The 15,179-nt window shown below is 40.5% G+C and overlaps 1 protein-coding gene across 1 annotated transcript in view; it reads left to right on the plus strand.

Moving 5' to 3' along the window:
• Positions 1-15,179, plus strand: part of LOC124555809 (CLIP domain-containing serine protease 2-like) — a 67,098-nt gene that overhangs the window by 31,309 nt on the left and 20,610 nt on the right. The window contains exon 4 of the mRNA XM_047129908.1: positions 13,368-13,473. Within this exon, the coding sequence (XP_046985864.1) occupies positions 13,368-13,473 (106 nt within the window). The remainder of the gene's footprint in view (positions 1-13,367; positions 13,474-15,179) is intronic.

Consider the following 15,179-nt stretch of genomic DNA (forward strand, 5'->3'; position numbering starts at 1 on the left):
TTACTTCCTTACGTACGTTCTGTTTCCTCAGTTATTTATCTTATATTACTCTAACCCTCACTCCCTTAGATTACGCTATCAACTTTACGACTTTACATCTAATTGAATGCTTCTCTCTTAAATTACGCTAAAACTTTACAAGCATTAACCTTCTTTTCATGACTTTACGAAAAGAATTATAAAGAAAATGTATTTCTTATCACTGTCTTCCTCCTTTTTGCCCATTTACTTAATTCTTCCTTAAGATAAAAGTCATGGTTTCCTCATCTTCATCACGATGGATAGTAAGAGTGAGATTGAAGGTAATGACGGTTAATAAGTTAGTGACTGCACATTACCTCTTATTTTTAGTTTTCTAACTACAAGTATAATATGTTATTTTGAAAACTTCGCACCTTGATTCCGACTCCAGCGTCTTTTTCTCTGCAAGCCCTTCTTTTTGTCCTTAGCTGTAACAGAACTTCAAAATACACTTTCTGTGCTATTTTTCTTTTGCCTTTCAAAAATCTTCTTTATACATCTATCGCATTATTTTAAGGCTTAAAATTTCTTTTCTCAGTTGTACTTATCCCTTTCTCCTTTTTTATCGATAGTAAACTTTTATATTCCTTTCTTCTCTCATCATGCTCTTCCATATTGAAAATATTTTCTGGGTCAATCTTATTTCCCACTGTCTACCTTCTTCTACGAAATAACATGTTTTTGCTTAACTGCATACTTCAATTCTCTTTCCTAATTATTACCTCCTAACGACTTCTAATATTTATTTCCTTCATGTCTCTCATTCAATATCAGATTTTGTTACTTTCCAAAAATCATGTAAGCTTCTCATATTCCCCCAAAATATCTCCTCAATTATTGGTTCACTGCCTTTCATCTACAAAAATCAACTTCCTCCTCCTTCACACTACGTCTTTAAGAGAGAATCTACTACTATTCCGTCAAACTATGCTGATGTTTACTTTCCTCATTACTTTTTACTGCTTCCCAGGACATACTTCGTTTGTAGAAGAGTTACTTTCGTTCTTATTTTCCTGTCATTTCTTCATCAGTCTCCCTTTACTTTCCTAACAACCTTTATTTTATTTATTTAACTGATATAAGTACAAGTTAAAAGTTTTATCTGTGTTCATTTTGCTATCTTTCATAGTCTTTGGTTTCTGGACTTTAATACAACTAAATTCTTGTGTGTAGTTACTCTTTTTTTCTTTTGTCTAACCTTTATATACTCTTAAATGACTCACATGGTGCAAACCTAATGAGTTTCCTGTGTTTTGCTTCATCAATTCGACTACACTATTATGGACTACTTTACTTACTTCCATGGGGCCTTTGTATATCGAAAAGAATTTGTTTTCAACGCTGTAACCTTCCTATTGCTTCGTGCTAATTTTATAAAATGACGATGTTTTACTTCAGGTACTGGTTGGACTTCACTTCTAACTTGGGTATTCCTATTCGTCTTCCTACCCTTCATATCGTGAATTCTGTTTTTTATCTGGGTTTGGTGCCCTCAACTCGACTTCTTCTACCGGTTAATTTCGCGTGTTTTGTCCCGCTGAAGCTTGATTTTCCCAACCTTTCTGCATTCTGGCCATTTCATTATCACCTGAATAACCTTGATTTTTGCTGCTGAGAACCTCTAAACCTTCCGCCTTCGTTCGCACGGGGATTGTATCTCGGGTCATAGTTACCACCATAGTTTCTAGGACCAAATCCACCACTGTAATTCCGCGGCCCATCAAAACCATAATTGTTATTTGCCCTCTGTGCGTTTCCAAAACCATAATTATTATAGTAATCCCATGGGCGATTACCACTCCTTCCAAAACCATTACATATTCCTGCGTTATTATTGGCATTGGAATTATTATTATTAAAACCTGATAGGTTGCTGTTATTTCGCCTATTATTGTTTTCTCTCGCCGTTCGTTGTTTCTTCGCGTCTTCTTCACTGAAAATGAATTCAAGTTCCCTTAGCATCCCTTTAAAATCCTGTATATTGTCTCCTGTCCTACCAACCAATGACTGCTGATAACGTAACGGTAACTTCATTGTGCACATCCGTATCAGTTCCCATTACTGTATGGATTATCTAAACACTGATTCTTTTTTGTCTTTCCTCGAAAAATCTAACGTTTTTCATTTCTCCTGAATTTTCTAACAACTCTTTCTGTAATAACTGATACTTTATTCTATTTGGTGTTCCTATGGACCAGTATCGCTCCAAGAATGAGGATTTAAATTGCTCATACGATTGACAGTTTACAGCTACTCTTTGCATGGTTTCCGCTATTGCGCCGTCCATATGTCCACAAATGAAGTCAAGTTTATGGCTAAGTGACCAGGGCTCAAGTGAAACGATCTGAAATTGATTTATAAATGTGCGTGGATGTAAGCCTTTCCCGTTTTCTTTGTAATGTTGGAATTTTCTGACTCAAAAAGTGATCATTGTCAAATTTTTCTCTTTCGCCATACGACGTTTGTGGTTTCATAACATTACTCGCTCCCTTCGTCTGTGTCATGTTCTCTTGTACTCGTTCTACCACATTTGGGTCTTGATATGACGTATTTATGTCCCATCTAGCATCGTATCTACGCAGTGGTGTGCATTTATCTCCGCCGTACCGTTCCTCGTGTATCGGACTGAAAGATTCGTTTACATTTCCCGTTAATGGAACAGTGTTTGCCTTTCTATTATATTCATATTGTCTTGGGGTATATAACCTGTTGTACTGTAACTTGGAAATCGCGAAATTGGTACATGTGTCGCCGCAACTTGCTCTGTTCTCGCTTTACTCACGTACGTTCGGAGGGCCGGCTGCCGCTCTGTTGGAATGCGAGCTTTTACCGTTTCATGCTCTCTTGTCTGCTGTGACCGATCATCACCTGCTTCGCTCAGCTGTGTTAACTGCTCTTTTCCTGTTTACTTTTGTTTCGATTCCTTTATTAGGGACGCAACCTCTTGTGGATATACGACCGGAATTTCAGGACGTTTTTGTGTTTCCGCTACTGCTATGAAAGATTGCACAACTGACTTTTTTATTTCTGGATTTCTATCCATCACTATGTTGGATGATACTACTGATTCCGTTGCTTCGCTACTGTTTTCTGTACGATTCTCAATACACTGTTTCAATTCTGTACGAAGGTCTTCATACTGTTTCTGATTTTTCGACACTATGTTTTCAATTCGTGTATCGAATCGTTTTAATGCGGCTCGCTTGACAGGTTTTCTGACATTGAGCTCTTCCACGATTTACTGCACCTTACCAGACGTCTTACGTGCTAACTTATCCATTCTTTCCATTCTTTGATTAACGTTAGACACTGCATCCTGCACTTGATCAACGTCAGAATGCTTCTTTTTCTGGTCGGCCATTAACGATTGTATAGGCTCCCGCGAGTCTCTCGCCTCCCTCCGGATTTCAGTAAACTGTTCATTAACCTCCGTTCGTAATTTTTGCTGATCTACGCGGACTTTTTCGAACCCAGCGTAAGTTTCAAATTGGAAACTACTTAAGGTAGCATTGGATGCCACTAACACTGCATCTGTTGCTGTTTTCAAATTCGTTAACCCTGCATTTGTTTCGGTTTTAAAGTCATCTAACCTTGTATTTGTTTCGGTTTTTAAATTTGCTGTTTCAGTTTTTAATTCTGCTAACCCTGCATTTGTCTGCTTTACGACCATAGTGAGTTGCTTCAGTATTGCAAACACACTGTCTGACTCTTTGCCATCGTCACCTGTCACCATTTGATGAAATTTTTGCTGTTCGCGTCTTTCGCGTGGCGTCTCACCGACTTCCGTGCAAAGTGCGGACGCAGCTACACACATTATTTCTGTTAGAAACTGTCCTGTTTGGTTCAAAATTACTATATTCGGTTCGACGTACCGAAGTTCTTCATCCTCTGGTTCTATTTCTGACCCACTACATCCATCATTATTTCGTTTTTGTGCATTCTCCAACTGTGATACAACTCGTGAAACTGCTGTCATTCCCTCTGCACTATCACAACGTACCGTTCCGTGGCTCGCACTCGATACTGTTTGTTCTACGTCTATCTCTATGTTGCCAAGATCTTCAGTTTATAATTACCTGCGATACTCTCCATTCTTCCGCCATGCCTGATCGTCTCGCTAACCTCTGTCTTTGTCGACTTGCGCGAGCTTGAGCTCTCGTTAACATCAAGTTATATGATCTTACACGTTTCCAAAATATCATGGAAAGTTTCTTAGATTATGTACACGTCATGAGCAACATTGTTCACTGTTTGTGTATTTTCAAACCCAACCCAACAACGCCGTGAATAACTTCGCGCGCCAGCACGGTCATGCACAAGCTACTTCTATACAATGACAAATGTTCTTCTACTTGCTAACATAACTTTTCTAAACTTTGGATCGCACATTTACAGTATTCAGTCCACTATACATTTACATACATTGGTTAACCTCGTCACAAAACAAAACCAAAGTTATTTTTTTCTTTCAAAATTCAAAATCTTTTTATTTTTCTTACTAATTTGACTAATACCCATCCAGGCGGACCAATCGACTTCCAGGCAGACCAGTTGCCATCCAGGCAGGGTCGCCATTTGTAAGGTGCAATATTTTGTGGTTTACTTATTCTGCGATTGAAGACAACTGTGTAAGTTGAAATGACATGTTTAATGTTGCAATATTAGCACAAAAATACACGCTTTTACACACTTTTCATTGTGACAACAAAAAACAGTTGTCAGGATAACGCATCTTATCAACATTAGCAAGTGAAATAATCCTAAACACAACAATATTAAATATTAACTCTCAGAAGGTTAAATTTTCCTAAACACGACAATATTAAAGTTTAACTAGAAGTTTCTTTACAAAATTATTCCTACGCTTACATTATGTTGTTGGTCGGTACTACAAAAATCGTCCGATTCCGGATCAAAGTTCGTTACCATTTTTAGGATGCCAATAAAGTCTGTGGTGGATAGTTAGTTGTGTGACAAATTGAGCGAAAGATTACCCAAGTTCGCTCGAGTTTACAGTGGACGCAAGCTGGTGAACCAACAGTTTTACGCCTCTGCTCGCGGTATTTACCTGAGATGTCATCTGCTAGGCAGCTCTCTTTCACTGAAATTCCTATAAAACAAATAAAATCTTCGCTGAATTTTCCTGCAGGCGAGAGAACATGTACTCATCCCTAGTCTTAGAATGTGGCGATATACACCTGCATGGCTGGAGCAGCGTGCATATTATAGTGCCTTTTCAGTTCTTGCAAGAACAATTAACTAAATGGCTGGTTTGTTTCTCCATAGTTGGAGCTAAACGATGCTACAGCTAATTTCTAGCTGTATGTCAGCCGCTGTGAACGCAGTGTTCACACAAATTACTCCTCTGCATCGTACAGAGCGTTACGCGCTCCGTTTTGCACTTGATGCCAGTTCAGAGAAGAGTCTCCTTAAATTTCCGTCTTGTCCTACTCATAGCTGAACTGTCTCCCCATCTTGCTTCTTTTATTCTTCATGTCACGGCTTTTTTTCGACCAATAGGAGCATTCCTCTCATATTGTGGAAATTCTCTCTACCAAACGAAAGGTTCCTACCATTAAATTGCGTCGAAACTTTGGTTCTTTTTTCCTTCCTAGCGCGTTTCCGCCAATTGGACGTTTTGTGCTCGTTCCAGACGGATAAATGCATACATTGCCTCTCATGTGTGTAGCACTCACTGGACAAATGATCGAAAATGTGACACTGGTCTTGTTCATATCCCTTTGGGATTCCGAAACACAGTTTTCTAAACGCTTTCTTCCCTGCCCTCCCTCAGATGGCCATTATCCTCGTTCTTCCCATCTGAGTCACCTGGTCTGTCATTGACTTTCCGCCTGGAAAGTGGTTTCCGTGGTACACCTTGTAGCGTGGCCTTGCCTCTGCTCACCCCTCTGAAATTCCAAACTAAAACGCCTCTTGCTGCTTGTTGCACCTTCTGCTCATAGACATGTATTATATAGGAACAATATGTTAATTATCGTCAATTGAGTGTTATCCCTGTTTTGCATTACACACTGATAGGCAAATTTTCTCATAACCGCAGAATTAAGTTAGGTACCACATTCACCTTCCCGTTGTGATGTATAAAGCTCTCATGTAAGGTGCAAATCTGACCTTCATTTATTCTGCCACCTTACAAAATCATTGCCTCATGTCTCAGCAAATGTCTTATCACTCTGTTACATCTACTTATCAGTGTTTTCCACATATTCCTTTCCTCTCCAATTGTATGTAGAACTTCCTCATTCATTACCATATCAGTCCACATAATTTTCAATATTCGTCTGTAGATCTCAAATGCTTCGATTTTCTTCTGTCCTTTTTCCCCACAGTCCATGTTTCATTAACATATAATGCTGTACTCCAAACGTGCATTCTCAGAAATTTCTTCCTCTAATTAAGGCCGATATTTGATATTAGTAGACTTCTCTAGGCCAACAGTGCCCTTTTTGCCAGTGCTACTCTACCTTCGATGTCCTCCTTGCTCTGTTCGTCATTGGTTATTTTTCAACCTAGCTTTCAGAATTTAACTTCATCTGCTTCATGTCCATCAGTCCTGATGTTAAGTTTCTCGTGTTCTCATTTCTGCTACTTCTCATTACTTTTGCCTTTCTTCAGTTTATTCTCAATCCATATTCTGTACTCATTAGACCATTCATTCTATTCAGCCCATCATGTATTTCTTTTTCACTTTCACTGCGGATAGCAATTTCATCAACGAATCATTTCGTTGATATCCTTTCACCTTGAATTTTAATTCCACTCCTGAATCTTTTATTTCTATCGTTGCGTTTTCAACGTACAGATTGAATAGTAGGGGTTAAAGACTGCATCCGTGTTTTAAATCCTTTTTAATCTCGGCACTTCGTTCTTGGTTGACCACTCTTATTATTCCATCTTGGCTCTTGTACATATTGTATACTACCTGTCTTGCCCTATAGCTTACCCATATTTTTCTCAGAATTTCGAATATCTTGCACTATTTTACATTGTCAAACGCTTTCCCCAGGTCGTTACCCTTGCTTGCATTATCAACTGAACCGTTAGAATTGCCTCTCTGGTGCCTTTACCTTTCCTAAAGCCAAACTCATCGTCACCTAGCACATCCTCAATTTTCTTTTCCATTCTTCTGTATATTATTCTTGTAAGCATCTTGGATCAATGATCTCTTAAGTAGATTGTGCGATAATTTTCGCACTTGTCAGCTCTTGCTGTCTTCGGAACTGTGGGGATGATGCTTTTCCTAAAGTATCTGGTATGTCGCCGAACTCATAGTGAATAGTCGTTTCGTTGCCACTTCCCCAATGATTTTAGAAATTCTGATGGAATGTTATCAATCCCTTCTGCCTTATATGAACTTAAGTTCTTCAAAGCTCTTTTAAATTCTGATTCTAATAATGGATCCCCTATCTCTTCTAAATCGACTCTTGTTTCTTGTTCTATCACAGCAGACAAATCTTTCCCCTCATAGAGGCTTTCTGTGTATTCTTTCCACCTATCCGCTCTCTCCTCTGCATTTAACAGTGGAATTCCCGCTGCATTTTCACTGTTATCACCCTTGCTTTTAATGTCACCTAAGGCTGTTTTGACTTTCCTGCGTATTGAGTCTGTCCTTCCGATAATCATATCCTTTCTTATAAGCTGCAAGTTATTCACAAGTACTAAAATCCCGAATATTCTAGCTGTATAGAGATGTATATTTAATTTGGCACTATCGTCATATAGATACTGTACTATATTAATCGTAAAGGATGAAAGCATTTTCAAGGTTTTTTAAATGTTTGTGTTTAAAATCTATTTATAACAAAACAGTCCATCTTTTAATGTTGGGAAGAACGAACAATGCATTATCTCTAGGGAAAACACAACTACATTGCTCAACAATAAATTCTTACTTGTTGAAAATATATTGACGTTTATCTGCTTAATGTCATAGTCACGTCAATGTTTTTAACTTGTACTGTGTGTGGGTACTGAAACAAAAATATCTGTGTTGTGCCAAACATAATGTCAGTTTGTGAAATATCGATATTTGTGTGTCGAAGTTTTTGACTCATTTTGGAAACTAAAAGAAAAATCGAAGTGTACATTCCAGTTGTTTCAGCAAATGTTGAAAGATTTTCTAACTAGAAGCACGTATTGTCCGACAACACACTTTCTCTCACTTAGGAGAATCTCTACGTGCCGTCATATAGTGTAATAGCTCTAAGGTGGTTATACAACGGTTTTCGTAGATCTTCAAGTAATGATATTTTGAATTAATTATCGTCTTTATTCTTTCAGTTCCAACCTCCTAGTGCATTTGTAATAAGGAGATGTAATTCTAGCTTGAGCGAACAATTTTTCTTGTTTCACTACCCATACATATTGTGAAGAAGTTTCCCCAAATTCAGTGGGTTTTATTTATTACTTTATTATTACATACTGGTGTTCACAAGTCTGTTTGGTATCTGCAGCACAGTTACAATTAGTGCCTTCCAGTATGTCATTTTTCTGTAGATCTCTCGTTTTCGTGCTTCTACAGGACATCGGCGTGGAACTGTTTCAATGTTTGTGTGATGTTCACTTCTTTGATGTATTTATCGATGTTAAAACAAGAACAACTATTTTCTCAAAGCAGAAACACATTTCCTTATTATGTATCAGGAGGCAAACGTGTCCAATGGTAGAGTTTCGACCACAAAATGATTATCTCCTTGCTCATTTCACACAGAAGTTACCAAAGTCATGGGATAGCGTTAATTTTTTAAAAATGTTTTAATTTACTATTTTCAGAAAATTGATAATTTTAATGCTGACAGAGTTTACACAGACTTTTAATTATTTCACCATGTCCACTTTCAGTAAACACGTTTCTGTCCACTACAGAGATACGAATATGACTCTGAGTGTATCCATACACAAATCTGGCAAAATCCCTTCAGTACACAAGCAACCAACAACTACATGCAACGGAAAGGCAAAGTATCATAGATGCTCAATTAGTATCATAATCTCCTCTGACGCTACTAGCACGATCACAGCAGGCTGCGACCTCTCATGTTGCATGGCTTCTCTCCACCGCACCCTGCATCCAATAACTTCCGACTCCCCTCGACAACTGCTCACTTGCTACTACTCACGATAGTAATATCTCAGACTCAGAGTTTTTGTATGCACACAGCAGAATCATAGACGCCCAACTTGAAACATACCATTTTAGTTTCAGGAAAATAACATGCACTCACTTCAGGAGACTGAAAGAGCTGACAAGTGCGAGAATTATCGCACAATTAGCTTAACAGCTCATGCATACAAGTTGTTGACAAGAATAAAATGCAAAAGAATGGAAAAGAAAATTAAGGATGCGCTAGATACCGATCAGATTGGCTTTAGGAAAGGCAAAGGTACCAGAGGGGGATTTCTAACGTTACAGTTGATAGTGGAAGCAAGGGCAAAGAAAAATAAACACACGTTCATAGGATTTGTCCATCTGGAAAAAGCATTTGACAATGTAAAATAGTGAAAGATATTCGAAATTCTGAGAAAAATAGGGGTAAGCTATAGGGCAAGATGGGTAGTATACAACACATTCAAAAGTCAAGAGGGAATAATAAGAGTGGACACCCAAGAATGAAGTGTTGAGATTAAAATGAGTGTACCACAGGGATGTAGTCTTTAGAACCCTACTGTTCAATCTGTAGCTTGGAAACGCAACAATGGAAATAAAATGATTCAGGAGTGGAATTAAAATTCAAGGTGAAAGGATATCGATGATACGATTTGCTGATGAAATTGGTATCCACAGTGAAAGTGAAGAAGAAATACATGATGGGCTGAATGGAATGAACGGTATAATGAGTACAGAATATGGAATGAGAGTAAATTGAAGAAAGACAAAAGTAATGAGAAGTAGCAGGAATGAGAACACAAGAAACTTAACATCAGGACTGATGGAAATGAGGCAGATGAAGTTAACGAATTCTGAAAGCTAGTCTGCAAAATAACCAATGATGAACGGAGCAAGGAGGACATCAAAAGCAAGCTAGCGCTGGAAAAAAAGGGCACTCTTGGCCAAGAGAAGCCTACAAGTATCAAACATAGGCCTTAGGAAGAAATTTCGGAGAATGGAAGTTTTGACCACAGGATTAGTAGTAGGGCAACAGGTGCACCAGTGCGTTTTATTAGTGCCTACATCAGCGGAAGGTATGCACTCAGGGGCAAACCTATTGTTCTTCTATGATTGACAAGTGATTGACCTATTATTTTCCTTTGACTGACAGGTCTTTCACCTACTGTTCTTCTAAGAGTATCCACTTTGCAGAATAACAGGTTAATGACCTGTCAATCAAAGGAGAACAATAGGTTAATGACCCGTCAATCAAAGGGGAACAATAGGTTCTTCCCCAAGTGCATACCTGCCACTTATGTAGGCAACCTGCACTAACGTAATGCACTGGTGCTGTGTTATCCTACTACTAGCGTTGTATGATAGTGAAACATGGACTGTGAGGAAAACCAGAGCAGAAGAGGATTGAAGCGTTTCAGATTTGGTGCTACTGACGAATGTTGAAAATGAAGCGGACTGATAAGGGAAGGAAAGAGGAGGCTCTTTACAGCATGGCTCATTGTATCTACAGGAGACTTCAAACGATTAGTCCATGCCACATAGAGTTTCTGCACTACACTAGGCAAAAGGAGATCTGACACGATATTAGGAGGCTTCCCATGACTTTTGTCACCTCACTGTATGTTGAACATTATGATACAGGTTGTGTGTGTCCTGCTCCACATTTATGAGACATAATCGAGAGATCACTTTCCACGTAAATCGATTTTAAAATCGATGTTGAAACGTTGATAGTGGTTCAAACGAGTAAACCGTGGGGAACGAAATAAGTACGAAACATTTTATGGTGGAAAAACAGTTACTGTCCCTGACCAAAAAAAATATAGCATCCAAAAGACATGGTGAGATATCTATGTAACTTCATACACGTACATACCATTGGCGGATAGTAATAAGAATAACAGAGGGACTAAGCAGTTACTGTCCTGCGCGTAGGCTGCCATTAGCAACACAATACAAAAGGCTGCATTTGGAGTGATGATGTGATCTAGAAGCATGGACTGCTGATGAAAAGCATCGCACTGTTTTCATCGATGAATCGCATTTCTGCATTATCCTGGATGACTCTTTGGCATATATGGCGGTGACTGCGGAGTGGTCTCATTCTTCCAACTTTTGGAGAGGCATAGCAGCTTTATTCCTGACATCATATATTAAGAGCAGTTGGGTATGAATGCACCTCATGGCTGATAGTGATTGAGGCATGTCTGATGGTACAAGGGCCTGTCATGATGGTACAAGGGCCTGTCATGATGAGCAGACAACAATTTCCACAAAATTTCTAAACATATGAATGGCGAAAATGTTTTGCCCTACTGATATGAAAACCTGCAGGCGCCTATCTTTGCATAGAAGAGAACGAGCGGTTGTGTCCCAATAAACATTATTCAGTCTCAGGCAGAACAATGTTATTATATTGTAAATATACACTCCTGGAAATTGAAATAAGAACACCGTGAATTCATTGTCCCAGGAAGGGGAAACTTTATTGACACATTCCTGGGGTCAGATACATCACATGATCACACTGACAGAACCACAGGCACATAGACACAGGCAACAGAGCATGCACAATGTCGACACTAGTACAGTGTATATCCACCTTTCGCAGCAATGCAGGCTGCTATTCTCCCATGGAGACGATCGTAGAGATGCTGGATGTAGTCCTGTGGAACGGCTTGCCATGCCATTTCCACCTGGCGCCTCAGTTGGACCAGCGTTCGTGCTGGACGTGCAGACCGCGTGAGACGACGCTTCATCCAGTCCCAAACATGCTCAATGGGGGACAGATCCGGAGATCTTGCTGGCCAGGGTAGTTGACTTACACCTTCTAGAGCACGTTGGGTGGCACGGGATACATGCGGACGTGCATTGTCCTGTTGGAACAGCAAGTTCCCTTGCCGGGCTGGGAATGGTAGAACGATGGGTTCGATGACGGTTTGGATGTACCGTGCACTATTCAGTGTCCCCTCGACGATCACCAGTGGTGTATAGCCAGTGTAGGAGATCGCTCCCCACACCATGATGCCGGGTGTTGGCCCTATGTGCCTCGGTCATATGCAGTCCTGATTGTGGCGCTCACCTGCGCCAGACACGCATACGACCATCATTGGCACCAAGGCAGAAGCGACTCTCATCGCTGAAGACGACACGTCTCCACTCGTCCCTCCATTCACGCCTGTCGCGACACCACTGGAGGCGGGCTGCACGATGTTGGGGCGTGAGCGGAAGACGGCCTAACGGTGTGCGGGACCGTAGCCCAGCTTCATGGAGACGGTTGCGAATGGTCCTCGCCGATACCCCAGGAGCAAGTGTCCCTAATTTGCTGGGAAGTGGCGGTGCGGTCCCCTACGGCACTGCGTAGGATCCTACGGTCTTGGTGTGCATCCGTGCGTCGCTGCGGTCCGGTCCCAGGTCGACGGGCACGTGCACCTTCCGCCGACCACTGGCGACAACATCGATGTACTGTGGAGACCTCACGCCCCACGTGTTGAGCAATTCGGCGGTACGTCCACCCGGCCTCCCGCATGCCCACTATACGCCCTCGCTCAAAGTCCGTCAACTGCACATACGGTTCACGTCCACGCTGTCGCGGCATGCTACGAGTGTTAAAAACTGCGATGGAGCTCCGTATGCCACGGCAAACTGGCTGACACTGACGGCGGCGGTGCACAAATGCTGCGCAGCTAGCGCCATTCGACGGCCAACACCGCGGTTCCTGGTGTGTCCGCTGTGCCGTGCGTGTGATCATTGCTTGTACAGCCCTCTCGCAGTGTCCGGAGCAAGTATGGTGGGTCTGACACACCGGTGTCAATGTGTTCTTTTTTCCATTTCCAGGAGTGTAGTTACTTGTGATATGCTTTCTACTTAAGACTGCAACCAAATACGACCCACTAATTTTAAAGAGAGAATGAGTGAGATGTAATCTCAATCCAATATTGTTTGTTACTATGGTATTTCGGTTTGGATGAATTGTGCTTATGGAAATAAGAATAAAGCCATGCTGCTCTAACCGATTATCCCAAGCAGTGTATTTTTAATGTGTATGGTACTGGCTATAAGTGATCAACTAAAGAAACATTACTAAAACAAAAACAATCTACTCCTAACAATGTGGCAACTCAGAAGATAAAGTAGTAATAAGGAACAGATAAAACTCTTAGTGAAATAATTTTTAGATGTTTTGCTGGGTTAGAACTGTGAGGCCTAACGTTTTCAGGTGGCAGTGACCTGGTTATCCGGTGTGGCGGCTCGCTCATCACCAAACGCTACGTGCTGACCGTCTCCCACTGCGTCAACGGCAGGAAGCTCGGCTCCGACAAGCTGTGAGTACACCTCTCCATACTGACTCCCAGCAACATGTAGTTATCGGAAGTACGTAGGTAGACAGAGAGAGAGAGAGAGAGAGAGAGAGAGAGAGAGAGAGAGAGAGAGAGCGAGAGAGAGAGAGAGCGAGAGCGAGCGAGTGCAATTTTCCATCCTATGCAGGGCTTGCACTGTTAGACATGATGACGTACGGCTAGTTTATGGTGTCTCGTATGCGATAGTTGGTTGACTATCCATCATATGGATGGTCTGCTTTATGGTAGCGCATCAGATAAGCACCATATGGATTCTCTGACTGCTTCAAACGACGGGTATTCTTCTAGTGGCAGGGTTGGACTTGAGGGAAGTACAATCAAGACAGTTCCAGGTGAAATAGCTGACTGTTTATCAATTTTATATAAATGGCCGACACAAATCCAGTAATAGTCGCTAACCAGTCGGATTCAAGATCAACAAGTTAATTTACGGGGAGGGAGCGGCCATACTTCCCCACAAGCGCGATGAAACCCTCTTCACATTAATGTAAAAACTTCCACGTAATGCTAAAGAGAACAAAAGCTATACATGCAAAAATCTCTCAGTGGTAGCCCACTATTTTGCATTTTTCGAATGCTCTTGTCATGTTCAACAACTTTGTAAGTGCCGGTGGTAGTGAAGACTGTGAGCTGCGGGTTTCAGAAAAGTTGCAAACGCTTGAAATGCCAATCCATGTCAAAATACTCACTTATGTATCCTGGGTGTAAATATTGTAAGCTTACTGAATTAATAATTATTAAAAAAAATTGTGCTTGTGTCTTATTAAATACCCATAACGTCAATGACCTGTAAAAATTTGCCCACTGCCTGTGAGTTTTTTCTTGGAACCTTAGTGACGTTTCATCTGTTGGTGATAGCTCTTGAAGCCTCCATCACAGTCTGTGAGGACAAGTCTGGCCTGTCCATATGTAATTCTGACAGTATTAGACCTAGAGCTGCTTCAGACGATATTAAGAGGCCAGTCTTGGGCCAGCCCTGGGCGTGTGCCTAGTAACAGTATGCTATCCATCTGTGTAATTTTGTTTGATAGCTGAGACATCATACAGGCAAAAGGTGCATGTTACATGGTCCAAAAAACACAACCAGAAAAAGCTACTTAGAAGACATGTTTAATAATATATTGTAATCTCATTTATTACCTTTCATGTCCTGATGAGGTGATTCCTTAATATTATCTTGTAACACTTAAAAAAAACTTGCTGATTCATAAATCTGAAATTTGTGAGTATTATACATCAAAGTTAGTAAGTAAATCATTAAAAAAAGGAACTTTGTGCACCACCAATGACGGAGGTAGCTACAAAGATACTCTTAAAACAACTTCATGAGAATACACAAAGATATTTTTCAGCGATGTCAATAACAGGTTAACATGTAAATAAGGCCAAAACTTTAGAAATTCCTGTGCAGTCCGACATGTTTTAAGGAATTCTGCAATCGCTGTGTTGCAACCTTTACACACACATTACTACTAGCATGTTGTTTGTGTCCGTTTGTAAAGAGATGTTTTGTCTGTCATTTAACTTAAGAAACAAAAGCATTGTCGTGCATATTTCTCTAACAGAAATGTGTTTAAATATAGCGTAGGGAACGGAAACCAATATGGTCATCCAGATTTGAGTATCTACGTTCCTATAACCAAAGTAATCACAGAGGTATTACGCGGCAT

Source organism: Schistocerca americana, chromosome 1 (assembly GCF_021461395.2).
Source record: "Schistocerca americana isolate TAMUIC-IGC-003095 chromosome 1, iqSchAmer2.1, whole genome shotgun sequence".
Taxonomy (NCBI): domain Eukaryota; kingdom Metazoa; phylum Arthropoda; class Insecta; order Orthoptera; family Acrididae; genus Schistocerca; species Schistocerca americana.